Source organism: Rana temporaria, chromosome 6, assembly GCF_905171775.1.
Source record: "Rana temporaria chromosome 6, aRanTem1.1, whole genome shotgun sequence".
In the NCBI taxonomy this organism is placed as follows: domain Eukaryota; kingdom Metazoa; phylum Chordata; class Amphibia; order Anura; family Ranidae; genus Rana; species Rana temporaria.
In genome coordinates, this window is record NC_053494.1 from 47066690 (window position 1) to 47094534 (window position 27845).

A 27845-nucleotide genomic window follows, 5' to 3' on the forward strand; every position below is an offset into this window, starting at 1 on the left:
GGCCACCTGAATAGTGGGCAGCAGCGGCGGCAATACATAGATTCATGCAATGCATGAATCTATGTATTGTTGAATGACGGTGCAGGAGAGAGGGGGCGGCGCTCCTGCGCCCACTATGGACGCACCGCCACTGCAAACAGGTATCCTCTTAGATGACTTGCTCCTAATTTGCCCAGTGGGCAAATAGAGAGGGAAAATCACCTTTATGGGAACACAGACAGCAATAAAAACTTATCAGGGGTCCTAACCCTTTTCCTGTTCTATCCTAAACAAAAAAGAAAATTGGCTTTAGCTACACCGTAGCTTTGCTTAGATCCAGGCCCATGAGTGCCTTATGATAATTTTTGCCCAGGGCATGAGGGCAGATTGTTGTTTTATCGGAATGGCACTATTTTACTACAGTTACAGTGGATTTTTTTGTCATTTGGAAATCCCCGCTGGGAGTGCCTGGTAGTTGCTGAATCCTACAGTTAATTTGTCTAGCCCTGTGTGTGTGCCAGCCATAATTTGTAATGCATTATCCCCGTTTTTTCCTGTTTCAGCAGATTCGGTTTGTGCTGTTCGCAGTACAACACGGCAAAACCTTTCATTATTGTGGATTAAGGAGATTAGATTAACATCTTCACATTCTTTAGATATTGTACAACTCAGGGACGTTTTTTTTTCATGCTGCACAATTCAGGTTTATCTATTTTTAAACTATTTTTTTTTTATTTCTGTCCGTAAAATAATACACCCTCAACCCACCGTGCTGCACAACCATGTGTGATCTGGGGGCCAGACGCGTTAATCTTGCCATAATAAAAAAAATAATAAAATAAACTGCTTTTTTCGTTTTGGGAAGGCACAAGGTTTGCCATTTCTCATGGCAATAAAGATGGGCCATTAATCTGGCATCTGCTACATGGAGGTGGAAAGTGCCTGTGGATGGATCCCTTTTAATAGCTGCTTAACCTCTGTCACTGCACAGAAATCTTTTAAACACCTCAGGATATTGCTTTTGTCTAAAGAGGAAGGGATGCATAGTTTCTCATACAAGGAGGATTGTTGGATGGCGTTAGTAGTTGGATGATTTTCGTGCACGTTGGCATAGAACCTGTTGCCCCAGGGACAGATAGGAATTATGGGCAGGTGGCGTCTGGTTGAAGTATTCAAGTAAAAACAAGTTCGATATCTTTGGACATATCTCTGCACTAGACCTTTGGGTTATCCTTCTGTTTTGGAAATAACTTGAATTTTAATACATCTGAAACACAATATGTTATGAGGCTAAAGGGGCCCATAGGCATGAAATGATTGTTGTCAAGATTGGCTGGTTACAGTCTGATTAGAAGGAGGTCTTGGGCACTTTGGAACTGGCCAAAGACACAAAATTACTGTTTTTCTGATTTTGTGTGTTTGTGCATCTTTACATTGTATGTAAGGTAGAAAATATGCAGGTTATCTCTACAATACATGAACATTTCCCAATGCAGATTAAAGTGGTGTCAGCCCTGCTCAGCTTTCTTTTGCCAAACTGGTCAAACCTTCCCACTTTCCTCATCTCCACAGCATAAAAAAAAATTGTTCTGTAGTCCAAGACAAGAACTAGGAGGGCTAGTTAGATTTTTTTTAGATAACATGGAAAGTGTGCACAGGACACAGGATATCTCTGAAGTGTTGACATGGTCAGAAGATTTTTTTTAGGCCTTGTTGACAGATGGGGGTTATTTACTAAAACTGAAGAGTGCAAAATCTGGTGCAGCCCTTTAGTCAGCTTACAGGTTTTATTGTTAAAGCGTAGGCCCCTTTCACACTGGGGCGGGAGGTGCGGTGGTGGTAAATCGTGGTATTCGGCCGATAGCGGTGCAGTTTTACCCCCCCACCCACTAGCTGACGAAAAAGGGTTAATACCGCCCGCAATGCGCCTCTGCAGAGGCACATTGTCGGCAGTATAGCCGTTGTTTCCCATTGCTTTCAATGGGAAGGAGCGGTGGAGGAGTGGTAAACACACCGCTCCTTCACCGCTCCAAAGATGTGGCTAGCAGGACTTTTGGAGCGGTCCTGCTAGTGCACCGCTCCAGTGTGAAAGCCAGAGGGCTTTCACACTGGAGAAACAGCAGCCGCTGTTTTCAGCGCAATAGCGCCTGCAAACCGCCCCAGTGTGAAAGGGGTCTTAATTAAACAAGCTGAAGTTAGAAGCTAATTGGCTACCATGCACATCTGCACCAGATTCTGAGTGCCCCAGTTTTAGTAAAACTCCCCCATGGTGTACAATACTGCATGCCCATGCAGGACGGTGTTTAACCATAAGGGGATGCACAGCTGTTGTGTGCATCCCTATGCAGCCAGTCCCTTTGATGTCTATTGGGACACAGTAGCTGCATGGAGACAGCGGCTTTGTCTCAATATCACATATATGTAGGTGTGGGAGCGTGTCCCCTAATGCACACAGGGTGAGTTTTGGGTCACACACCTTCACCCACACAGATGTGATATTGGAACACAGCAGCTGTGTCCCACCATTTAGAATTCAAGTTCTTTATAATACGTAGAATTATTTTCCAAAATGATGTATATCTATTTAGAACATCAGATATTCTCTTCAATTACATAGTTTGCCAGGCAGAGCCACCCTGGCACTGTTACAATCCAGCCTGCATGGGCTTCCACCTTGTTCTTGCTTTCGACACACTACAATAGTTGCTGTTCGGGTCTTGTGCCCTGTGCGTAAGCCAAATGATTGGCAGATCTTGCACCAGAATGTGATCCAGTTTCTAGTGCCTGGTGCAAAATCTCATTGGTAGGGTTGGCATCGCCCCTTTCAAGGGATAGACAACATGTTTTCATGACAACCCACCCACCCCACCGCCCCACCACAAGCTTGGTAGAAGCACAGACTCACTAGGGAGATGGAGGTGAATGCTTCTATTTTATCACGGATATGTGATAGTTTACGTTTTTGGGGTTGTATTCGATATGTGGAAAGAGAGATCACACAAATAAGTATAACATTTAATTTAGTAATGACAGATACAGATAACAAATGTAAATATATTAGAAAATATCACAAGAATACTTAAATAAAGATGCTGTTTCGCCACAGAGTCCCACCTGCGTGTGCGGTGTGGCACAGGTAATCAGAAACAGACGCATGCATCATAGCAGCTCTGAGGTGAAACTGAATATTCAAAGTTCTAGCTGTAGTATATACATGTCAAGTTAGTAGGATTTAACCAATCATTAACAACATTACCTTCTATAGAAGATAGCATATTCTTTTTTTGTTTCATACATTTTTATTGAGTGAACATAAAAAACATCATATAACATTCTATTGACATTCTTTTAGTATTAAATCAGCTAAAGTTACCATCCTTATATTTCTTTTATGACCCCTTAACCAGGTTTCAAAAGTCTTAATAGATATTGTGAGTCATTAATAAAAAGGATATATGAAATATGCAATTTCCCATCAGCTCCATAAATAGTAAGGCTTTCAGTAGGATACATGCCATTTCTACGTTTTAACCACTTAAGCCCCGGACCAATATGCTGCTAAATGCCCAAAGGCGTTTTTACAATTCAGCACTGCGTCGCTTTAACAGACAATTGCGCGGTCGTGCGGAGTGGCTCCCAAACAAAATTGACGTCCTTTTTTCCCCACAAATAGAGCTTTCTTTTGGTGGTATTTGATCACCTCTGCGGTTTTTATTTTTTGCGCTATAAACAAAAATAGAGCGACAATTTTGAAAAAATGCAATATTTTTTACTTTTTGCTATAATAAATATCCCCCAAAAACATATATAATTTTTTTTTCCCTCAGTTTAGGTCGATACGTATTCTTCTACCTATTTTTGTTAAAAAAAATCGCAATAAGCGTTTATCGATTGGTTTGCGCAAAATTTATAGCGTTTACAAAATAGGGGATATTTTTATTGCATTTTTATAAAAAAAAAATTTTTACTACTATTGGCGGCGATCAGTGATTTTTTTCGTGACTGCGACATTATGGCGGACACTTCAGACAATGTTGACACATTTTTGGGACCATTGTCATTTTCACAGCAAAAAATGCATTTAAATTGCATTCTTTATTGTGAAAATGACAGTTGCAGTTTGGGAGTTAACCACAGGGGGCGCTGAACGTGTTAGGCTTCACCTAGTGTGTGTTTACAACAGTAGGGGGGTGTGGCTGTAGGTCTGATGTCATCGATTGTGTCTCCCCTATAAAGGGGGTGACACGATCGATGCGCCGCCACAGTGAAGCACGGGGAAGCCGTGTTTACATACGGCTCTCCCCGTTCTTCAGCTCCGGGGAGCGATCGCGACGGAGCGGCTATAAACGAATAGCCGCGCCGTCGTCCGGGACCGCTCCCCGAGGTAAGCTGCCCGCCGAACGCAGCGGGGGGTACCCGATCGGACCCCCGACCCGCGGAAAGGCAAGGACGTATATATACGCCCTTCTGCCTGTCCGTGCCATTTTGCGGACGTAAATAGTCGCGCGGCGGGCGTTAAGTGGTTAATGAGGAAGTAAACCCTGATTTCTCTGCAAAGGTAAAGCATAATGGGCTACTATGCATCGTATTATGTGTCACTTACCTGAAACTGAAGCCTGCGATGTCACCGCTGTCCCCACTAGCAGCGAGCGTCCATCTTCACCCCTCTTTGTTCCGGGGCCGCGACTGGCCAGAATCGCGTGACGTCACTCCCGCGCATACTCGCAGGAGCCACCAGTCAAGGCATGACCCCTTTAAAAATGGCACGATCGCCGTTTCTAAAGTGCGCCTGCGCCATAGACATCGGTGTATGGCTCTATTGTAAATATCTCCTAAACCATGGAGGTTTAGGAGATATTTCCAGCACCTACAGGTAAGCCTTAATCTAGTCTTACCTGTAGGTAAAAGAGGTTGTACAGGGTGTACAACCACTTTAACTGTCATATAGGACCACCGATTTATTAGCAGAGTTTCATTAGACCTGGTAAAAGGTGAAGTCCAGCCTGGGCTTGTTTGGCTGGGCTTCTCCTAAGGGTCACAGGAGTGCAATTCAATTTGCACTCCTGTGACCCGTTTTCAGCAGAGAGCGGAATGAAGTCTGCTTAATGCTGACGTCACCAAGTTCAGTACAGGCACCACGTCATCCGACTTAGGAATTCTGGATCTGCCAGGTGCCTGAATTGATGCAGTTTCAGGCCTCGTACACACAACCGAGTTTCTCGGCAAAAACCAGCAAGAAACTTGCTGGGATTTTTTTTTTGCAGAGGAAACCGGTCGTGTGTACATTTTTCGACGAGGAAACTGTCAATGATCCCGTTGAGCCAAAAAGAGAGCATGTGGCCTCATACACACGACCGAGTTTCTCGGCAAAAACCAGCAAGAAACTTGCTGGGATTTTTTTTTGCTGAGGAAACCGGTCGTGTGTACATTTTTCGACGAGGAAACTGTTGAGGATCCCGTTGAGCCAAAAAGAGAGCATGTCTTTTTTTTCCTCAACGAGAATGGAGAAACTTGCCTAGTCGACACTCGACGAGGAAAACGATGTGTTTCGCCCGTCGAGTTCCTCGGTCGTGTGTACGAGGCTTGTCTTCTTTTTCCTCAACGGGAATGGAGAAACTTGCCTTGTCGAGTTCCTCGACAGCCTAACAAGGAACTCGACGAGGAAAACGATGTGTTTCGCCCGTCGAGTTCCTCGGTCGTGTATACGAGGCTTGTCTTCTTTTTCCTCGACGGGAATGGAGAAACTTGCCTTGTCGAGTTCCTTGACAGCCTAACAAGGAACTCGACGAGGAAAACAATGTGTTTCGCCCGTCGAGTTCCTCGGTCGTGTATACGAGGCTTGTCTTCTTTTTCCTCGACGGGAATGGAGAAACTTGCCTTGTCGAGTTCCTTGACAGCCTAACAAGGAACTCGACGAGGAAAACAATGTGTTTCGCCCGTCGAGTTCCTCGGTCGTGTGTACGAGGCTTCAGCCTCTCCACGCCCTTCCACAGCTCAACGCTCCAGTAAGCGTGGAGGAACAGAGCTGGAGAGCTGCTGATTGACAAGCAGCAGCTCTCAGCTCAAGAAGCCGAGAAAACCGAGCCATTGACAGTGTTCGATGGCTCGGTTCTCAGTGTAGAGGCGCTGGGGGACAGATGCAGCATCGGACTGATGCTGCATCCACCTAGGTAAGTATGATTAGGCAAAAAAAGGCAAACCCATACTTCTCCTTTAACGACTAACAAAAGGATTTGCTGAGTAGTGTGGCATTGTGCACAGGATAAAGAGAAGCACTATGTAGGGAAGCCGTGCCCTCTTTGTCTATAGCAGATTGTCATGTTTGACTGGAGCTTACCTTTAATGTTCCAGGTGCAGACATGTTACATCCACAATCAAACTGGCAGTCAAGAACTTTTCATGAAAATGATTAATAACTGAAATTAGAAGAGAGTGTTCAGTTTCCTAGGCAATAGATGCCAAAAAGATATAGTGATACTCAGTTTAATTATATTGTTCAGAACGGTAATATTCATGTGTAGTCAGAAACAGTAAAATAATGTTTTTCTTATGAGAGGTAAGGAGCGTGCTGGTGAAAAAGAATTTTATTTTTAATCTCCTGGATATCCATCCTAGCCCTGTGTGAAATGAGAGGTCCTGAACTTTTGGACGCGTTTTGCATTCTTTTTCGAATCACTCAGCATTCTATGCCAGGGCCATGAAAATAATAAAATCCTCTGTTGTTTCTCTGCAGGTTATTCCAAAGGACTACAAGACCATGACTGCCCTGGCCAAAGCCATCTCCAAAAATGTGCTCTTCGCACACCTTGATGACAATGAGAGAAGGTAGGAGGGCTTGTTCTTTGCATGTTCCCAAAGTCTACCTTAGCCCACAACTAGGTGCCGGTGGTGTAAATCCTTTGGGGTTGATTTACTAAAGGAAAAAAGAATGTTCACTGCAAAGGGAAGTTGCACTTTGAAAGGAAATTTTTCCCTGAGCTTAGTGAACGAGGTGAAGTTCTGTTGGCTTCCATCATCCAGTCATGTGCAAGCAAAAATTAAAGTGGAGGTTCTATCAAAAAAACAATTTTGCTTTAAACTGTAGCTTACAACTAAAAAAGAAAAAAAAAAAATTTTTTTTTTTACTTATCTGGAAATGCCTGTTGCTATGCGGTCCCACGAAATCTGCCTTTGAAACCACCTAGGATTCTGACATCATCTCCCTCTAATGCTCCTGGGAAATGTGTGTCATCATTTCCCAGGATGCAGTGCGCTGTCCAATTATCACTCCCCATCCAAGACTTCCAGGAAGTAAGGGCCAGATTCACATAGAATTACGTTACTCGTGCCTGATTCTCAAAACTCTTACCTGTAAACTTGCGGCGGTGTAAAGTAAATCCGTTCGGCGCAAGGACGCCTAATTAAAATGGGGCGGGCACCATTTAAATTAGGCGTGTTCCCGCGCCGAACGTACTGCGCATGCTCCGTCGGGTAAATTACCCGACGTGCATTGCGCTAAATGACGTCGCACGGACGTCATTTGTTTAGACGTTAACGTAAATGGCGTCCAGCGCCATTCACGGACGACTTACGCAAACGACGTGATTTTTAAAATTTCGACGCAGGAACGACGGCCATACTTAACATGGCTTAGAACACCTAGGGCTCATTCCTAATTTTACGCGGTGTAACTCCACGGAAACAACGTAAAGTTAGATCAACGGGCAGCGCGGACGTTCGGGAATCGCCGTAACTAGTCATTTGCATATTCTACGCCGACCGCAATGTCCTCGCCACCTAGCGGCCCGCCTAGAATTGCATCCTTAAGATCCGACAGTGTAAGTCAATTACAACTGTCGAATCTTTTGGCTATCTATGCGTAACTGATTCTATGAATCAGCCGCATAGTTAGGACGGGCGGATCACAGAGATACGACGGTGTATCAGGAGATACGCCGTCGTATCTCTTCTGTGAATCTGGCCCTAAGTGCCTGTAGGCTTCACAATGCCCACAAGCAAAATGACAACGGTGTAGATATAGTTTTATAAACTATCTTTTTTGAATATCTATGCGGATCGGCGGCGGATTGTAAAATAGTAAGTGACCAGATTTATATTATAAAAACGCAGGATGAAAGGACATACATTTAAAAAATGCTAATTGTGGTTGGAACTCCGCTTTAAGTTTTTACTTTTTTTACATTTTCCTTTGTGATTGGGTATCCTTGGCAAAGGAAAATTCCACCACATTTACTAATTCTGGGAGGAAAATTTCCTTTCAAAGTGCAACTTTCCTTGTCATCCTCGCTGGAGGCCGCATCAATCCTCGCCCGTTTTCCTTCCGGGGGCCACTGACGCTGTGTGACTGTCCTGAACTGCGTGACGTCAGTCTCGAGCATGTGTGCGGGAACAGGCTTCTGAAGAAATGGCACAGGCGGCCGTTCCTTTAGAGCGCATACGCCGATGACATAATCGGCGCAGTATACAGTAAATATCTCCTAAATGGCACACGTTTAGGTGATATTTAACCACTTAAGCCCCGGAACATTTGGCTGGTTAAAGACCGGGCCACTTTTTGCGATTCGGCACTGCGTCACTTTTACTGACAATTGCACGGTTATGCGATGTGGCTCCAAAACAAAATTGACATCCTTTTTTTCCCACAAACTGAGCTTTCTTTTGGTGGTATTTGATCACCTCTGCGGTTTTTATTTTTTGCGCTATAAACAAAATTGAGCGACAATTTTGGAAAAAAAATCTATATTTTTTGCTATGAAAAAAAATCCCCCAAAAATATATAAAAAAAACTTTTTTCCCCCCTTTGTTTAGGCCGATACGTATTCTTCTACATATTTGTAAAAAAAATCGCAATAAGCATCTATTGATTGGTTTGCGCAAAAGTTAAAGCTTCTACAAAATAGGGGATAGTTTTATGGCATTTTTATTAATATTTTTTTTTTACTAGTAATGGCGGCGATCAGTGATTTTTATCGTGACTGCGACATTATGGCGGACACATCGGACATTTTGACACCATTTTGGGACCATTGTAAATTTTAGGGTCCTTTCACACGTGCGGACCGTTTTTTAGATCAGTTTTTTATCATCAGTTGATCCGTTTTTCTTCAGTTTTTCATCCGTTTTACATCAGTTGTCATCCGTTTTTCATCAGTTTTTCATCCGTTTTTTCATCGTTTTTTTTTTTTTTGTTAGAACTTTATTTATATTACATATTTTGATGAAAAACGGATGTTAGCGGATTGGATGTTAAACGGATCGTCCGCTAACATCCGTTTTTCGTCCGTTCCGTTTTTTTGACGGAAGAAAAATAGGGTTTTCTTCCGTTCAAAAAAACGGAGCTTAACGGAGACGGATGTTAACGGACGTTAGCGGATGCTCATCCACTAACGTACGCTATCCCATTGGAAAGCATTGCAGTCCGTTAACGTACATATAAAATAACGGATGCACGGTCCGCACGTGTGAAAGGACCCTTACAGCGATCAGTGCTACAAAAATGCACTGATTACTGTAAAAATGACACTGGCAGTAAAGGGGTTAACCTGTAAGGGGTGCTGAAGGGATTAAGTGTGTCCTAGAGAGTGCTTGTAACTGTTAGGGGACGTGGCTTGCCTTGACACATCACTGATTGTTGTTCCCGATGACAGGGAACACGATCAGTGACAGTGTCACCTATGCAGAAAAGGGAGATGTTGTGTTTACACTAACATCTCCCCGTTCTTCAGCTCTGTGACCCGATAGTGGGACACCGGCGGCGATTAGGTCCCACGGGCGCAGTCACGGAGCTCACGGCAGGGTCCCCACGCGGTTTTGCAAATTAAAGGGGACGTACCTGTACGCCCATGTGCGCAGCCGTGCCATTCTGTCGACTTACATCGTTGTGCGCCGGTCAGGAACCGGTTAAAGTACCTATAGGTAAGCCTTATTCTAGGCTTACCTATAGGTACAAAGTATACAGGAAGGTTTACTTCCTCTTTAGTGGCGAGATTTGACAGCAGTGATTTCTGTCTGCATCCTCTTTTCTTCATAACAAAGATGTCTCTTTTGTGGGGCAGAATTTCTTGATTGTTTATTTCACATCTTGTAGAGTCAATCAGAATCCATCAGATGACTGAGTATTATTCTTTAAAGTATAACTAAAGGTGTATAACATGCGCCGGCGTATAACGCGCACCCCAATTTAAGAGGGAAGTTTCAGGGAATTTTTTTTTTTTTTTATAAACCACTTAGAAGCAAAATTATGGTATCTGAGCATCAATGCTGCCTGATCTGTGCCCATCTGCAGTCTCAATGCAGCCTGACCTGTGCCCATCTGCAGTCTCAATGCAGCCTGATCTGTGCCCATCTGCAGTCTCAATGCAGCCTGATCTGTGCCCATCTGCAGCCTCAATGCAGCCTGATCTGTGCCCATCTGCAGCCTCAATGCAGCCAGATCTGTGTCCATCTGCAGCTTCAGTGCAGCCTGATCTGTGCCCATCTGCAGCATTGATCTTCAATGCAGTTTGATTAGTGCCCATCTGCAGCCTATAAATGTATCAAATTGCTCTGCCTGTTCAGTCCCAATCTGCAGTTTTTTCCTTTCAATGTTAGATCATCTCTGTTGTTTCCGAGGGAAGAGGGGGAGCGAGAGCACCACTGAATTACATAGAGCCGCGATCTCCTTCCTGTGTATCCGGTGCTCTGTCACTCACAGCCACGCCTCCTGCCCCTTCTCATATGATAGACAGTACAGTAGCCCAAATGCGGTCCCGGAGGCGTGGCTGTGCGTGACGGAGCGCCGGATACACAGGAAGGAGATCACGGCGCTCACTCCTCTTCCCTCAGACAGCAGGGATCAGCGTTTAACACACACACACGATTTCCCCCTGATTTTAAGGGGAAAAATGTGTGTGTTATACGCCGATAAATATGGTATTTTTTTTTTTTTGGACATAGTAGAGAGGGATTATATTACCCATCGGGTTTTTATTGCTGTGTGTTTCCCTTGATTGCCTTGTATGCTGTGTGCAAGTAATTAAAACTGAATTTCACAAATGATCTTTATGGCAAACTTACATTGTTCCAGCCTGGACCAATGTAAGTAAGTATATCTCAAGCCTGAGGGTCCATTGCAAAAGCTGACGATCACTGTAGTAGTCAGCGTTACTACAGTGGTAGCCGCTAGCTTCTGATTCCAGTGCCGAGAAGCTTCCCCTCTGCACAATGACCACAGGGGCTCACTCACTTGGCACTGCTGCAATTCTCAGAACCCTTTGTATTTTCTTCAGTGATCACAGGGCATTCTCTATTTGGATGGTTCCTCTCCACCTTGCCCAATCAGAGAACACCTTGCATTTAATAAATGAACTATGTGACTGGCGGGAGTTCCGAGCGAGTGTACCCCTGGGATCAGTGTGCAGAAGGGTAGCTGCTCCACACAGGACCTGGAAGACAGCAGCTATCAATGTAGTAGCTCTGAATACTATAATGATTTCCAGCTTCCCTAGTGGAGCCTCAGGTATGAGATACACTTACCGTATATACTCGAGTATAAGCCGACCCGAATATAAGCTGAGGCACCTAATTTTACCACAAAAAAATGGGAAACCTTATTGACTCGAGTATAAGCCTAGGGTCTCCATCTACATGCCTCACTCTGCCTCACTTTGCCTCACTGTGTCCATGTGCATGCCTCACTGTGCCCATGCCTCACTGTGTCGATGACTAGACTGACGTTTAACATGGGAGTCTATGGAAGGGGTGCCCGGCTTTGAAAAATCTGTGCTCCCCAGTTGTAGGTCCCCCAGACAACAAACTTTTCACACTTGTAGAGGAGAAATGGGGCTACATGTCTGCCAAGTTCCGGGTCTAGAAAACCTACGAACGTCCGGTACCGGGTCCCCAAAGTCACTGGAGAAATTACCGTTTAACATGGGAGTCTATAGAAGGGGTGCCTGGCTTTGAAACATCGGTGCTCCCCGGCCATAGGTTCCCTGGACAACAAACTTTCTCCACTTGTAGAGGAAGAGTGGGGCTACATGTGTGCCAAGTTTGGGGTCCAGGGGACCTACGTCCCCAAAGTCTGGGAGATCAGGCGCAAAAAGGTGGCTCGAGTATAAGCCAAGGGGGGCATTTTCAGCACACAAAAATGTGCTGAAAAACTCAGCTTATACTCTAAAATATATGGTACAATACTTACATTAGTCCAAGTAGATAAAGTTCATACCTTGGAGTTTAGCTTAAAGCGGATCTCCACTCTAAAGTGGAGTCCCGCTGATCGGAACCCTCCCCCCCTCCGGTGTCACATTTGACACCTTTCAGGGGGGAGGGGGGTGCAGATACCTGTCTACAGACAGGTATCTGCACCCACTTCCGGCCCTACGATACGGGCAAAGGACGGGTTTTTTCCTTCCTTCCCGTCCGTCCCCCGTTGTATGCTGGGAACACTCGGCTCCCAGCACACAGCGGGAGCCAATCGGCGGGCGCAGCGCGACTCGCGCATGCGCCGTAGGGAACCGGGCAGTGAAGCCGGAGCGCTTCACTTCCTGGTTCCCTCACCGAGGATGGAGGGGGGAGCAGCAGGGTGACGAGCGATCGGCTCGTCATCTGCTGCGATCGGCGCTGGACTCCAGGACAGGTAAGTGTCCTTATATTAAAAGTCAGCAGCTGCAGTATTTGTAGCTGCTGGCTTTTAATATATTTTTCCCGTGGCACATCTGCTTTAATAAATATCGTTTACATTTAAAATGTTAGGTACACTACTTGGAAGTAAAATTTTTATTTTCTGTAGCTCAAAATTTGTTTCCAGAACAGGCAGGTCTAACATCTCTAAGCCCTCGTTCACATTGAATGCAGCCTTAAAATCATGTAACTTCATCTGAAATTGCGCGATTTTAAAGTCGCATGTCAGTGCGACTTCAGGTGCAACTTGTAAAACATCTGTGCAGCTTCATGCACAGATGTCTATGCAAGTCACAACCGAAATCACAAAAAGTAGTGCAGGAACTACTTTTTTAAATCGCACCGATTTGAACAGCGCCATTGCCAGTGTCTTGTTTAGCAGATAAGCAACTTAAATGCAAACTTAACCTTTGGCACCACGGTACACCCGTATTTAACGTACATGTAACATGGTGCAAATGGGACCCTCAATCCCACCCCCCCCCCCCCCCTTTCACAGAGATCTGTAAGTGAATGAACTACAAATCGTTCTGCCACTGCAGCAGACGAACTTGAAGTTCCCAATGGAATACAAGTGCAATGATCACTATGCTTGTATTACATTGCCAGTTCCTCCAGCTCTCCAACTGAAGGGACATATAACTGGAGTCTGTAGCAGGAGGAAGGATCTACAGGACCCTGACACTGATCCACTTATTGCAGGTACAGTGCTTTGCAGGTGTCTATGCAAACAAATATTAAATGCATTTATTTATTTTTTCTAAAAGGTAGACTTAAGCCTCGTACACACGATCCGTTTGTTGGCAGGGCATTATCTGTTGGCAGACTTTTGTCCTAAAATCCGACCGTTAGTACGCTCCTTCTGACAATTGTTGTCCAACTTTCGGCCAACAAATATTGGATGACAGGCTAGTAAATTTTCGTCGGACAACGGTCAGATTTTCGTATTGTCAGTACACAAGTCCGTCTCACAAAAGTCGAAGGTACAAACACGCATGCTTGGGATCAATGCTCACCAAACACAAAATTAGCAGAAGGGACCCAAAGGGTGGTGCTCAAGAGCTGAAATTCCTCGCAGTACTACGTTCGTGTTTGTTGGCCAACAATTGTGTACTGTTAGTATGCAAGACAAGATGCAGGCACACGCCCTTTGGACAAAAATCAGATGCTCGGTTGGCCAACAACCGGATCGTGGGTACCAGGCTTTGGCCTTTAAAACTTGCTACCATTGTGCCCAGCTAAGAGGGGCTTTTAGAACTTTATCTTCAGTCAATAGCATTTTTACTGACTGCCATAAGGCTATGTTAACGTGGCAAGCGTGCATGCACGGGAAAATCATGCGGGTAGGTCTAAGATTCCTGAAAGAGGAGAGACGCAACTATTCAAAGATGGCGCTGATATTTAGATGTTTGGGGCACACAACATGCAAAAAGCAAATTAGAGAAAGTCATTGGGATCTTTATTTCTTTATTTTTAGTAAAACTGACTATAGTTGTGCTTTAACTGCACCAAATTATGGACACTAGATATCCTTAAAATGTATGCAATCTCTAACAATGAGCTTCTCTTATTTGCTGCCATGTGGTTTGCTAAATATACCATTGAAAGTGTTTTATTATATCTGTTTGATTCGTACAAATATACCTGTTGATTTTGCTACAAATCTTGTGAGCTGATTTCTGTGCTCTATGTGCACAAGGATGGGTTATAAAGAGTTTATTATTGCTTTGTGAAAAGACTGTATGCACACTATGATCTATAGCTGTATAGATATCACTGTGAAATCCTGTTTGTTGATTATTATCTGTTCATTATTCAATATGTTGAATAAACATTTATTATTTAAGCTCTTATTTGCTGCAATATAATGTTTGCTTTTGGGTCTAAAAGAAAAGTATGGAAATTAAAAAAAATAAACATTCATACTCACCTAGGTGGATGCACCATTGGTTCGATGCTGCATCTATCCCCTGCTGCCTGTAAGACTGAGAACTGAGCAATCAAAGACCACTGAACACTCGCTTCTCGGTCTTCAGTGAGCAGAAAGCTGGTGACTGTCAGTCACCTTCTCTCTGCTCAGCTCCTCCAGCGCTCACTGGAGCTCCAGGCAGTGCAGGAGGCGGGAATTGCTGGCTTAGGCTCTCAGTGGGTTGCCAGCTTCTCCTTTAATACTACTTTAAAGTTCACAACAAAGACACAGATTGCAATCTTTTTCACCTTAGAACAGTAGTGATCGACTTACTTGATATAGGGGGCCTGAAGTGGTGGCTAACTTACTTGATATAGGGGGCCTGAAGTGGTGGCTAACTTACTTGATATAGGGGGCCTGAAGTGCAGCCTCTAACATTGACAAAATGGGCACACATAATATTCACTGAATGTAAACTCTACGAATAGCTGTTAGTAGCACTACCCCCGGAGGAGCTGCTGGTTTGTTTTGGGTGGCACATTTACCTCGTGGCTCTCCGTGTCTTTTCCTGTGCTCTTTAATACCCAGCCCGGTAAAAACAATAAAACTTGTGGTGAAGAAGGTAGAGTTGAAAGGAGAAGAAGAATAGCAAATTCAGGCGTAGCAATAGGGAAACAGTCCTGCTCCCACGTGTAACACTTCTTGTGCCACTCCTGCTTGAGTGGGAATAGCGTACCTGGACAGGCCTCTCTCACTGACCTGGCAGCCAGAGTATTGCTCGAACCTTTAAGGAAAAGTCTCTGCACAGACCCTCCTGGAATGGATTCAGTGAGAAACCTCTGCCACAGGCCCTCATGATTGTGGTTACGGAGATGAACCTCCTTGCTAGAATTACGCCTGGATCTCCTTCAAGTTGCTTTCAGGTACCGACTGACAGGTGACCAGCCTACCAGTGTCTGGATACCTCGATCCCCGGTGGATTGTCGAGACCCTATTGGATCGCCAGCCTCTCATTGGCTCTCCTCAGATGGACTCCCCACCGAACAGCTATACCGCTTGGGATCTTCAGGATTGGGAACCCAGTCGACCACTGGGCTCCCTGCCACAGCTCAAATGTTCCGGACATAGTCCCGAAACCAGGAACTCCACGTGGCATGCACGCCCCGGCCCGGTAGGCCATAACGCAGGGGCGCCGTGGTGCAGACACCCTAAAGGTGAATGCCGCACTTGAAGAAGAAGACCCAGAACTAATGGCGTCTGCCCCATAAATACCCTCCCCCAGCATGCACAGCGAGGCTAAACCCTCCTGATTGGCTGCTGGGGAAGAGCACCCAAACCTTGACTCCACTGCTGCCATCTACTGCCATAGCGTGGGAAGAACACCCCAGCACAACAGAATGAGCCCACAGCACAGCCAAGCTGAGACAGAGACCCAATTTGAACATATTAACCAGACCAGAGTTTAACTAACACTCTGATCTCCCTCTAAATTTAAATAGCACCGGTACTTTGAAGTAACCAGGCGCTACAAATGTAACTGCAGATGGTGTGAAAATGCAGAAATGCTGAAAAAAAGAGAAAAGGGATGGACAGCACAGAAAAAAAAACAATTGTGAACAAAATAAACCAAACGTTAAAATTCTGGAAACCAGTTTACAGAATGCTTTTCCTTCCTTTTACTAAGCAAGCACCTAGGTTAGGAAAACACAGACCAATGTCTGCAGAATTCCGAGGGGCCACCCAGTAGCGCTAGATGTACACATATGAGGTGCTTACTTCCAGAAAAAAAAAATTGTTAGAGGAGAGGGGAGGATGAGGATAAGTGGTACTTTCATCTTTGAAGTGAAGGTCTACTTTAAGGCTGGGTTCACGCTAGTCCGATGCGAAAATAAAAATGATTCATTCAGCGATTCCTCTGTGCTGTAGCTGCGGAGAGAGGTGTGAGGCCCCGTACACACGACAGAGTTTCTCGGCAGAATTCACCGAGAAACTCGGTCAAAACCCGGATTCTGCCGAGAAACTCTGTCGTCTGTACAGTTTTGGCTCGATGGAGCCGCCGAGGAGCTCGACGAGAAAATAGAGAACATGTTCTCTATTTTCTCGTTGTTCTATGGGAGAAGGCGGCCCGTCGAGCTCCTTGGCGGCTTCATCCCAAAACTCGACGAGGAACTCGACGTGCTTTGCACGTCGAGTTCCTCGGCCGTGTGTACGGGGCCTAAGAGGAAGGGGAGAGAATTCCTGTTCACAACCGAACACATCTGCAAATCAGATGCGTTCCTATTGAAGATTATGTGCCTGCAAATCGCACAGCACTGCCTAAAAAAAGCACACTTTTTTGTGCAATGCGGAGTGCGGATATGTGAACCAGACCCAAGAAAAAAAATTCTTACACCGCATCCAATACACATATATGTGAACCCAGCCTAAAGAATGGAAGTTAGGCCTAAGATAGAGTCATAGGCCTGAAGTTCCCTGAAGAAGCCATTACTGGCGAAACATGTCAGGAAAAGACACTGTACAAATGTTTACTTAAAAAATACCAGTTGACCATAATTTGATTATGTGCTATTTTATCATTATGTTTTTACTATGAATTAATACAAAATTTGTACATTTTACTATTTTTGTCTATCTTTGTTTTTGGCACAGCTATAATCCCATCATCCTCACATGTTCCATCTGTCAATCTCGGGATGAGGTGCATTTGTATATTTTAGCCCTACCGTAGTGTCTAAAAAATGTCTTGATTCAGGAGGCATTCCTGACCTGTATAAAGCTAATAAAACATAGTTAAATGTGAAATAGCATACAGCAGATTGTAAAAATGATTCATTTTCTGTAATACCTGGAAATAAAATAACTACTGGATTTATATAGGGAGTTCCTGTAATGATGTGATAAAATTCACGTTCCTGAGGTAAACTTTTTTGATCGCTATGCTATCAAGTCTGCCGGTGATAACCCATAAATGATTGAAGTATGAGGTGTCCCGAAAAAATCTCTATCCTCAACCATCGTCACACGAGGCCTGAGAACCGAGAGGGTGAGGTTACTGTAACAAATTCCAAATTGCAACATTAAGCGTCTGTTTCGGTAAATAGTGCTAATAGAAGGGGACTTCCCATTGATGTTATAAAGGGGGGGCGGGGGTCACAGTGTACAAGGTCAGACAGATGGAGTCATGGGACAGAGCTCTTGTATTGCAGCAGTAGGCTGGTTTCCTCAGAGCACCCACACACCAACCGAAAGACAAAAACATAGCTATTGCTAAGGAAATAATAGTTCAACTGTCACTGACCCAAAACGTAGCTAATTTATCTGTGTCCACAGTATAGCTTTATGTGTACACTAGCCTGACTGGCGGCAGCCTTGGATTGATAGCTTTTACAGGCTGTCTTTAATGGTTGGTGGAGAACTCTACAGTGACCCGTGTTCAAATAGACTGACCAAGTCGGAAGCTTCAGTTAAGACTGGTTGTGTAAAGAACCCTACTGTTTTTCATTATGTACTGAGATTCCTCATAAACGAGGTCCTTTCTTGAGCTCACTAGGGATATTTGCAGTACGTAGCTGAGTCAGACCTTTTAAGTCAAGGTCTAAGCCTGCTGTGTTACAATCTGACTGTAGTGTTTCCCTAACCCATAAAATTTTATGATATGGATGCAATAAAGAGAACATATAGTACTAGTCAGTCTGACTGCTCCAGGAATCTGTAATTCTGATGCCTCGTACATACCATCGGTTTTAACGTCGAGAAAACTGCCATGTTTTCTTTTGGCCGGGAAAACCGGCCGTGTGTATGCTTCATAGAAGTTAGAACTTGTTTTATTTTTTCCCGTCGCAAATTTCTGCGTTTTTTTCCTCACAGTTTTCCTATGGGGAAACACTGCGATGGAGCATACACACGGACGGTTGTCCAGGCCAAAGCTCTCCTGGCAGTTTTCCTGTCGGGATAACCGGCCGTGTGTATAGGAGAAAACTGACCAAGCCGTGTCTCGGTTTTCCCCTCAGGTGTGTACGAGGCATGAGAGTCAGGCCGCGTACACACGGTCGGACAAAACCGATGAGAATGGACCGAAGTTTAGTTTCATCGGTCCAAACTGACCGTGTGTATAGCCCATCGGTCTGTTGTCCTTCGGTCCAAAATTTTAAAACATGCTTCAAAATCGAACCGATGGCCCGCTGCCCGATCGGTCCAAACCGATGGTTAGTACAGAAAGCATCGGTTCAAAACCGGCGCATGCTCAGAATCAAGTCGACGCATGCTTGGAAGCATTGAACTTCGTTTTATTCAGCACGTCGTGTGTTTGACGTCACCGCGTCCTGACCCGATCGGTTTTTGGAACGATGGTGTGTACACACATCAGACCATCAGGCCACTTCAGCGGTGAGCCGATGGAAATGGCCCGTCGGACCATTCTCATCGGTTTGGAACGACCGTGTGTACGCGGCCTTACAGACAATCTGGATATCTGCCTTTTACACAGCTAACACTTCATAGTATTTTGGGGTTTCTTCAGAGATGTAAAGAATGTTTATGTGTGGTCAACTTGTCACGTAAAGCCCAATTTCTGCCCAAACTTTTTTATTTTTGTTTTGGATAGGATTGGGGAAGGTTTGGAACTGGTCCTCATTGAAGAGCTGTCCTTCACTTCCTGTCCTGTCTGCCACCTGTCACCTGGACAGGAAGTGAGGAGAAATCTCCCCAGTGGGAACAGTGACAGCAATAAAACCCTCACGAAGGTGCTAATGGTTCCTCAGGATCCTAGGAAATGTGTTTTTATTGCTGCCCTGTTACTTTCTGTTCTGTTGGGTATGCATCAAATAGACAGGAAATGAAGAGGCCTTTTCACTTCCTGTTCTGTCTAGAGAGGCAATATTTAGGATTCCTAAAAGGGGGACACAGACAACAATGAGGCCTCAAGCACACTGGCACATTAAGGGCATACAACATTTAATTATGTCTTGTTTAAAACATGGTAGGCCCAGGCGCTGTGCCACCCATAGCCAAGAATGACTGTGCACAGTTGTACACGGGTAAGGTTGAGCTCCGGTGTGTTCGCACAGTCCACGTGCAGAGCCCGCCAGGAAGTCGGCACTGCACTGCGCTAATCACAGGCAGGGAGAGATTTCCCGATCTCTGGCATCGGGACAATGTCTCCCTGCCTGTGATTAGCGCAGTGCGGGCCGACTTCCTGGCGGGCTCTGCACGTGGACTGTGCGAACCCACCGGAGCTCATCCTTATACACGGGTAAACATGTGTATGGCGAATGCCCATATTCCTCAAATACAAAAAGTCTGTGTTTGGGGAATACGTCCCCTATGCTACCTTTTTGGGTACCAGCGTACACCCTCGCACAGCAATCCATGTCTATGGGCCACGTTACGGCAGCACCTGGGTTTACAAGGCATGTGAAAAATACAGAACTTTATGATGTAAGCCCCCAATGTGCATGAGGCCCAAAACTGTTCAAAATCATGTAATCTGAGATCCTCTGCTTTTGATGCAGGGGAGTTATTGCTAAGAACTCCCCTGCTGGGTTTTGTTGTCTTTCACATACAGAACATAATGTAAAAATGTCAGTACTGAGATGTTTCTTAGTGCAGCTACCAGTCAGATATAAACCTGCATTTGAATTTGAAAATTATGATATAGGAAAGAGAGAAAAAGGAAGCTACGCAGCAAAAGCTTAAAGGAGAAGTATGGCCAAAGCTTTTTTGGCCGTAAATCTCCTATGGATCACAGTAGTGCAGTTCATTTTGCATGCATGTGAATTGTTTTTATCACTCAGCCAGTCAAGGCTGGCGAAAGATCCCGACTTTACAGTCAAGCTCTATCCAGATGCCTGGACTGATAGCTGGCTCATCCTCTCAGTTGCACAGCTGGGAAGCCAGCGCTCCAGTGAGCGCTGGAGGGGCAAAGCAGAGATCCGGGTGCTGACAGTCACCACTCTCTCCTGAGAGAGGGACAACTGAGCAATCAGCATTGTTTGATCACTTAGTTCTCAGTGCAGAAGCAGCAGGCGACAGATGCTGCATTGGATCAAGGCTGCAACCACCTAGGTGAGTATACATTTTATTTTTATTTTTTGCAAACCCCAAACTTTTTTTTTAAAGCATAACTCTTGGAAAAGAAAACAACTGTGGGCCATTTGCTGTGTAAAATAAATTTCCCCCATTAATTGGTGTCTCATGTTTGGCTGCTGCTCTATGCGATAAAACTGTTACTTTCATTAAGCCCCCAGAGTACTGTAAACACTAAAAGTCTGCCACTGAAACCCATACTTCCAGCTGTAGCACCAGGGGTGTATTTAGCTTTTGTGCTGCCCTAGGCCTGACTAAACTTGTGCACCCCCTAATTTAAATATGACACACCCCTTCTTGCCAAGGCCACACCTCTTTCTGTTTAAGACCTGCCCTGATTTTTTTAAGTGGGGACACTAGTTCTGGAGGGGCAATGGATTCCCTTGGTTTGCATAGTTTTTCTTTCACTTCCCGTTTGGCAGGAAGTGAAGTGAAATCTCTGCAATGGGACAGGGATGGTAAAAAATAAACTGACAGAGGCTATAACCCTCCCTTACTTCCACAGTTGTGGAATGCCGGCTGCCCGCTTACAGGAAGCAGTGCAGCTGCTTTATGGGGGTGCTAGACTAATTTGCCCATTAGCCCAGTCTGCCCCATAAGACTGGCACTACACTAACACTAACTCTTTCTATGCTGCCCCCCTGCAAAGTTCTGCCCTAGGCCTGGGCCTTGTTGGCCTAGGCCAGGATACAGCATTGTGTAGCACATTCATCATAGCAAGTCACCCATTGTACACCACTTCCATTCATAAAAGGCCTTGTATCCTTTTCACTGAATGCAAGGCTGTCAAGTCTTTGGTGTGAGGCCGGGTTGCCTATAGGGCGCCCCTTGCGGCTAAGTGCAACGCACCCCTGGGACTTATACAGGGAGTGCGTTGCCCAAAGGAGCGCAGATTGCCAGTACTGCTGCTGACTGAACTAGCAGAGGGCAGCTGGGGTGAGCTGTGTTGTCAGCCGTGCAAGGAGAAATCCTGGTATGGACAGCAGGGTAAACCAAGAACAGAGTCCGTAGCCAGGCCAGGGGTTATACACAGGGAATCAGTCAGAGATGGATACAGGAACAAGCCAGGTCAAACACAGTGGGCAGGAGATAACTGAGTAGTCAGCCAAGCTGGGGTCAAACACGAAGAGATAGACAGGATCAGAGGTCAAGACATAAGCCGGGGGTCAAGCAAGCCAGAGGTTCAGGATAACGGGTAAGCAATCTGGGTCGGTAGGGGGAAATCCAAGGGTCAGGATACACAAAGCGCAGGAGACACAGGAAGCTGACCATAATCCAGCAACCTGTATGTGTCACTGGCAGGTTTAAATAGGCCAGGGGGGTGCCCACAATTGTCACAAAATGCGCATGGGGATTCGTCTGGCGCAACCATGATGGGTACTGGCAGGATTTCCCATACCTCGGCTATTTCCCTGTCAAAGGCTTTCTGTAATTGGAGGAGAGGAGATTGTGACAATCAGCCACACTTCCAATCACAGAAGTTCTTAATTTTTTTAATGCTTTTTTTTTTTCGGGAACACGTCCTGTACATAGCAGTAGAGCTTGCTGACCTTGTTCAATGCATGTGCAGTAGGGGCCGATTGCGCTGTGTCCGGCTAATGCATGTACTAGGCAGACACAGCACCAGTGACCTCAAATGTTGGTTATAGGATGTGCTTCTGAAGAAAAATAAGCTTCAAAAAAGTAATGCCGCGTACACACAACCGTTTTTCAGGTTCTAAAAAATTAAGTTTTTAAGGGTCTAGAAAAATCGACCTTGCCTACACACGATCGTGAAAAAAAATGCTCTAGCAAAGCGCGGTGACGTATAACGCGTACGACGGCACTATAAAGTGTAAAAGACGATTTGCGCTTTTCTGTCTGTTACAGCGTGATGAATGTGCTTACTCCATTACGAATGCTAGTTTTACCAGAACGAGCGCTCCCGTCTCATAACTTGCTTCTGAGCATGCACGGATTTTTCACGTCATTAAAGCCCACACACGACCATTTTTTACAACCTTAAAAACGACAATGTTAAAAACGTAGTGAAAAAATAGAGCATGTTCGAAAAAAAAATTTGCCCATTTTTTAGAACCTGAAAAATGCTCTGAAGCCCGCACACGATCGTTTTTAATGACATAAAAAAAAAATGTAATTTTTAGAACCCGAAAAATGGTTGTGTGTACGCGGCATAAGAATTTCTGTGATTAGTGCAGATGATTGTCTCAATCTCCCATCCTCCAATTACAGAAAGCCTTGCATTCATTAACCACTTAAGGACCCATTCACGCCGATATACGTCGGCAGAATGGCACGGCTGGGCACATCCACGTACATGTACGTGGCTCTTTAAGCCCAGCCGTGAGGTCGCGCGAGCGTGTGCACGCGACCCTGTCCGAAGCTCCGTGGCCGTGGGACTCGCGGACCCGATCACCGCTGGAGTCCCGCGATCGGTCCCTGGAGCTGAAGAACGGAGAGAGCTGTGTGTAAACACAGCTTCCCCGTTCTTCACTGTGGCGCTGTCATCGATTGTGTTTTCCCTTTTATAGGGAACCACAATCGATGACGTCACACCTACAGCCACACCCCCCTACAGTTAGAAACACAAATGAGGTCATACATAACCCCATCAGCGCCCCCTTGTGGTTAACTCTCAAACTGCAACTGGCATTTTCACAATAAACAATGCATTTTAAATGCATTTTTTGCTGTGAAAATGACAATGGTCCCAAAAATGTGTCAAAATTGTCCGAAGTGTCCGCCATAATGTCGCAGTCACGAAAAAAAATCGCTGATCGCCGCCATTAGTAGTAAAAAAATATTTTTTTATAAAAATGCAATAAAACTATCCCCCTTTTTGTAAACGCTATAAATTTTGGCCAAACCAATCGATAAATGCTTATTGCGATTTTTTTAACCAAAAATAGGTAGAAGAATACGTATCGGCCTAAACTGAGGAAAAAATAATGTTTTATATACCGTATTTTCCGGCGTATAAGACGACTTTTTACACCGGAATTTCACAGCCAAAATCTGGGGGTCGTCTTATACGCCGGGTATAGCAGCTGCTCGATCGATATCAGCTGCCGGGTGCTCTGTACGGCTGCATGTATTCTGTATATGCGCCGCTTAGCCAATCCCTATGCACTGTGTGATGACAGAGCATGCTAAGCCTGCTCGGATTGGAGTAACGACCTCTGCCAATCCGAGCAGGCTACATTTATGTAGCCTGCTCGGATTGGCAGAGGTTGTTATCCAATCCGAGCAGGCTTAGCATGCTCTGTCATCAACACAGTGCACCGGGATTGGCTGAGCGCGCATATACAGAATACATGCAGCCGTACAGAGCACCCGGCAGCTGAGCTGATATCGATCGAGCATAGGGATTGGCTGAGCGCGGCGCTGAGCGCGGCGCGCATATACAAACTACATACAGCTGTACAGAGCACCTGGCGGGCTGCGGCTTCTTCATTACTTCCACACAAGGGGGTCGTCTAATACGGTGAGTAGACTACAAAACCACTGTTTTTAGCAGCATGTTAGGGGGTCGTCTTATATGCCGAGTCGTCTTATACGCCGGCAAATACTGTATTTTTGGGGGATATTTATTATAGAAAAAAGTAAAAAATATAAAAAAAAAAATCAAAATTGTCGCTCTATTTTTGTTTATAGCGCAAAAAATAAAAACCGCAGAGGTGATCAAATACCACCAAAAGAAACGCCAATTTTGTTTGGGAGCCACGTCGCATGACCGCGCAATTGTCAGTTAAAGCGACGCAGTGCCGATTCGCAAAAACTGGCCGGGTCCGGGGCTTAAGTGGTTAAAAAGGATACAGGGCCTTTTATGAATTGAAGAGGCGTACAATGTCCTGCTTTTAATTTAAATATCCTAACGCACATAATAACACGGACGTGGTAACACAAATTTATAGGTATGAATTTGTCCTAAATCTGCGTTTTCGAATAATCCAATCGAGGAAGGCAAATTCCGAAGATGGAAATAGTTATTAAGCCTTCCATATTTCTAAGCTTGTCATAGCAGTGAAGACTGTCAGCAGACACAAGTATGTGCCGTTTGATACTTGCATAAGACACACACTTTATATATAAGCTAGTCTAGTCACTTGTCTCGTCTTTCACACGGGAATTGGACTGTAGCTTGCTGCTTCATGATTAGGACATTTTTTCAGCAGTGAGAAATGCCTGAAGTCAGGAAAAGTTCAGCAATTCCTGCTATTCCACTGTGCTTCTAAAGCATCCCATTGTTACTCAACAAACTGCATAACATCATCCAAAGATTACCATACAGAAGAACAGCATGCATCAGAAAGAACTTATTTTAATGGATTTTTTTTTATTTTTTTTATGACTTTAATGGCATTTTAATCTGGTCCTTTCTTTGCATAAATACCGGAACTGAATGTGGGAGGTTACAGTATCCTATACACAGGGCTTTTTTTCAGGGGGAACTTGGGGGAACTCAGTTCCACCACCTCTGGCTCAGACCCTGTAAACACAGAAGTCTGGTTTCTGTGTTTAAAAGTGACAGCTTTGTAACCCCCTGAACTCTGCACTCTGTATGTAATGCAATCCTGGTATTTAATGCCCCTTAAAGACCCTTCTACTGTTTGTGAAATCTGAACGGGTCGTGGTTGAGTTCCTGCACCTATTTTCTGAGAAAAAAAGCTCTGCCTATACAGCATACATGACTGTGGTCTAAAAAACCGGCTCTGCCCTAAAATGAATCGTTTTGGTTGGGCAGCACTGGGTTGTTGCAACCACCCAACTTTTGGTATCCCTCCAGCCTTGAGAATTCACCTCCACAGTTTGCGGCTTCACCACCTCCCATAAAGCCAGAACAATGGTGCCATTCTATTGCCGCTGAGTTCTTCTGTCTGCTTTATGGAGAATCCACCGAGGGAGTGTGACACCATCATTTGGCTTTGTAATGGCTGCAGTGTATAGGCTAAGCAGGAAATCTGTTGGGGATATCTTGTTACTGGAGTCTGCGAAAGATACAAGAAGTTAGCATGTGGTTCAACTTGCCAGCAACCACAGAAAACGAAAATATCATTTCTGGGTTAGGTTGATGTTTAACAGACCTCTGATGCTTGGCGAGTGATGGGAACTTGACGCAAGACAGGCTTTCCTTATTTTTTGGTGGTGCTCGTTGCCCACGTAATATGTTGCAAAATGTACAGCGTTTACCGCTGTGGTTAAACAGGTTAGCCCGAGCCAAGGTAATATGCCAACACATACTTAACATGGTCCCCAAGTAATTTTGGTATTGGGTAATGTCTCACAAATGCATTATCGACCATCAATCTTGTTACTACAAACTATGTTTGTAGCAAGTTTTTATTGGATCCAAGAATAATGGATCCAAGAATAATTTTATACTATTCCATTGTTTGGGATGGAAGGGCTACGCCATGCGGTCTTGAAAAGGCTTGTTAAAATTGAAAGGGACTTTTGGCAAAGTCCATGTTCACACTTCAGCGCTGACTGGGGTGTGTTAGGGAAAAATACTACATGCTGCAGTCTGGGTGTGCTCAGAGAGACCCTGTTGCCAGGCAATTCATTATTATAATATCAAACTAGTCCCATAAGATGCTTATGTGTATATGCTTTATGCATGTTATTTATATGTAAAAGCTTTCTTTATGTTGACATTCAAAAGCCTTAAAGTGGATGTAAACCCGATCTAATCCTTTCTAAACTACTGCCATAGTGCTGATCTATAAGGATATAGATGCCTCCTGCATGTATCCAGGCACGGATTTCCCACAAGGCCACTGAGGCCAGGCCTTGGGGCGGCAGGGCGCCAAGGGGCGGCAGTGGCATGGAGTCCCCCGACGCCCGGAACATACAGTTAAGGGCGGTAAGTTATGGGGGAATCCGCTCGCTCGTTAACAAGTGATTGCGGCGATGTCGCCGAAATCACTTGTAAAATGTGTGCTCCAGTCCATCCTCCCCTCTACGCCCACTCCACATACCTCTCTCTGCTGGCTCTGTCTTCGGGACTCCATTCTCCCCCCGGCCACCGGGTCTGTCTCCTGTCCCTGCTGCCGATGTACACAGTGAGAGGGGAGAGCTGTGCTCTTCCCATCTCAGCTGTGACAGGAGTTCTAGCACAGTGCTAGGACTCCTGTTTTGGAGGTGACAGGGTCAATAAAGAGAACATGTCACCTCCAATTGCCTCCAATTGCTATCACACAGGGAATTGTTTTCTCCTGTGTGATAGCAAAAAAGTTAAGTGAAAAAAAAAAATGATAAAAAATAAATAAATAATAAGAAATAATAATTAAATTAATAAAATAAAAATGTAAAGAATAAGAAAATTTATAAGGAAAATAATAAGAAATGTATACAAAAATAAAAAAAAGTAAGCGACAAGCTACAAAAAAAAGAGTGATAAAAAAGTAAAATAAATAAAAAAAATTGAACTAACTGTGCCGCCCATTCTCCGTTGATTTGGGGAAGGGGGGGGGTGCATTGCGGAACCTGGCCTTGGGGCGGCAGGGAGAGCAAATCCGGCCCTGCATGTATCCTTACCTGTCAAATGTCTCCCCTCTGTCTGTTATAAGAACGGAAAAACTGCAGATTCTGTGGGTGGATCTGTTGCCTGGAGCTCGGTGGGTGGAGTCGTGATGTCAGTAGACTCCCTCCTCTCCTCTACACTCCCCTTGTCAACATGCATTTTTTCCTGTGTATTCCTTACACTAAATTCTGCTATGATCACTAACATCCAGTCAAAATCCAGAAAAGTAACCACATGACTTCAGAAAAGGAGTGGGGGTGGGAATTAAAAAATAATGCCTGTCTCCAGGCTAGTGCATGAGATATGTAAATAACCTGTCACTCACAGCAAGGGGGGCGGAACGGACTAAGGTTTTTCTCTGTAAGTCCGTTTTATTTCACTGAACAATAAAAGAGGATTGCTCAGAGCTGGATTAACTCTGTGTGGCAAGACTGGGCACAGATGATAGGAAATCTTATACTGTACATTGTGACATCAAAAAATAAAATAAAAAATTGGGGTTTACATCCACTTTAAGACTGCATTTGGGGGACACCATCTTGAATGTGATGCCAGCAGCCCCAGCAGACTCAAAGCTGCCACTCAAGTAACACACTATAGTATTCCCATTCTCTCCCAGCAGCTGCATAAAAGGTCATGTAGGAAGGTAAGTGGAGGGGTGGAGGAGCTAGATCCGCACAGACAGTAAAA

At 44.8% G+C, this 27845-nt stretch overlaps 1 protein-coding gene across 3 annotated transcripts in view; it reads left to right on the forward strand.

Annotated features, from left to right (window-relative positions):
• The window catches only part of PRKAR1B (protein kinase cAMP-dependent type I regulatory subunit beta), a 347158-nt gene that overhangs the window by 61490 nt on the left and 257823 nt on the right, over positions 1-27845 (forward strand). For all 3 annotated transcript variants that reach the window (XM_040356774.1, XM_040356773.1, XM_040356775.1), the window contains one exon: positions 6713-6804. In XM_040356774.1, the coding sequence (XP_040212708.1) occupies positions 6713-6804 (92 nt within the window). The remainder of the gene's footprint in view (positions 1-6712; positions 6805-27845) is intronic.